This window comes from Mandrillus leucophaeus, unplaced genomic scaffold (assembly GCF_000951045.1).
Source record: "Mandrillus leucophaeus isolate KB7577 unplaced genomic scaffold, Mleu.le_1.0 Scaffold244, whole genome shotgun sequence".
Classification (NCBI taxonomy): domain Eukaryota; kingdom Metazoa; phylum Chordata; class Mammalia; order Primates; family Cercopithecidae; genus Mandrillus; species Mandrillus leucophaeus.
Window position 1 is genome coordinate 1,012,540 of NW_012102521.1, and position 1,677 is coordinate 1,014,216.

Here is a 1,677-nt window from a genome sequence, read left to right on the forward strand (position 1 = left end):
TCACCACCCCTGACAAGCTCCTGTGAGTTCCCGCCCCCACCACCTCCACCACTCCCGGTCATGGGATGCCCACCCCCACCCCCACCCCTGCTGCCTGGTATGGGCTGGGGCCCTCCTCCACCCCCACCTCCACTGCTGGCCTGCACCTGCCGCCCCCCTGTGGCGGGAGGCGTGGAGGAGGTCATCGTGTCCCAGGTGGACCACAGCTTGGGCTCCGCCTGGGTCCCCAGACATCGGCGGGTGAACCCACCCACACTGCGCATGAAGAAACTGAACTGGCAGAAGCTGCCATCCAACGTGGCACGTGGTGAGGGTCCCCAGACCCCCAAGAGAAGCTTCCCCTAGGACAGGGGCTGGTCTCTGCTGGGGAGAAGGGCAGGTGGCACATGGAACTTGTGTGCGTGTCCTGCCCGTGCGTGGCCAGGGCAGCCTGGCCCTTGCTCTGGGCTCGGCGCCTGTGGTTGAGGTGGGGACGGGGGAGGAGCAGGGCGGGGGCTACCTCTGAGGACCCCCTTCCACTTGCTCCCGTGAGCCAGTGCCTGTGGGGTGCCATGGTGCCCTGGGGCCCGGCTACAGGTCCTCAGGTAGGGAGGTAGGGTGCCTGCTGTATGCTGGACCTGCTGGGTCCCAGGCAGGTCATCCTTCAGACCCTCTGGGAGGCTCCAATCCCTGCCTGCTAGATCACCAGGCCCTGGGGCTGCAAGAGCCTCACTGGCCATGTGCCCACCCAACAGAGCACAACTCTATGTGGGCGTCCCTGAGCAGCCCCGATGCCGAGACTGTGGAGCCTGACTTCTCCAGCATCGAGCAGCTCTTCTCCTTCCCTGCGGCCAAGCCCAAGGAGCCCACCACAGCAGCCGCACCGGCCAGGAAGGAGCCCAAGGAGGTGGGGACGGGGAGGGGCTCAGACCGGGGCCACCTGCCAGGTCACCCTCCGGTGCCAGCCTGTTGGGTGGGGGGTTTTCCAGATCACTTTCCTTGATGCCAAGAAGAGCCTGAACCTCAACATCTTCCTGAAGCAATTTAAGTGGTGAGTGACAGAGGTGGCCCCCATCCCAGGCCACGGAGCCTCACCTCCACCTGAGCCTCCCGACTTGGGCCCAGCAGTGCCCTCTGCAGGCCACCATGGGAAGTGCATACTGCATCCCCTGGGCAGGATAGTGGGCGGGTAATAGCCCCATGCTGCCCCAGCTAGGGGCTGTCCAGCCTCCTGGGGAGAGAGCGCTGGGACCTCCCCACAAGGCCACACACAAGCAGTGGCTAAACCAGGGCGAGGACCTGGGCCCTGACTCTCAGCCCCCTAGTCCTTTCCTGCTGCGGGTGTCCAGCACTGGCCCGAGGGAGCAGGCTGGACTGACCCACCCTGCATCTCCTGAGCAGGGCCCATGGAGGGATAGCGAGGGTAGGAGTCAGTCTGGGTCCCCTTCACCGCATGACCGTGGGCAGACAACTCGACCGCCCTGTGTCCCACCTGCCCTGGCCACCCCATGACTGCGTGGGGAGACCCTGCCAGGCGGGGTCCCAAAGAGGCTGGGTGGGGTTGACTCACGATTCACCCGCCCCTGCCCGGTCCTCTCCCTGCTCCAGCTCCAACGAGGAGGTCGCTGCTATGATCCGGGCCGGCGATACCACCAAGTTCGATGTGGAGGTTCTCAAACAGCTCCTTAAGCTCCTTCC

General features: G+C 65.5%; 1 protein-coding gene across 1 annotated transcript in view; it reads left to right on the forward strand.

The window, feature by feature from the left end:
• The window catches only part of INF2 (inverted formin, FH2 and WH2 domain containing), a 20,517-nt gene that overhangs the window by 8,316 nt on the left and 10,524 nt on the right, over positions 1–1,677 (forward strand). The window contains exons 9-11 of the mRNA XM_011982916.1: positions 9–307; positions 735–886; positions 969–1,030. Of these exons, the coding sequence (XP_011838306.1) occupies positions 9–307; positions 735–886; positions 969–1,030 (513 nt within the window). The remainder of the gene's footprint in view (positions 1–8; positions 308–734; positions 887–968; positions 1,031–1,677) is intronic.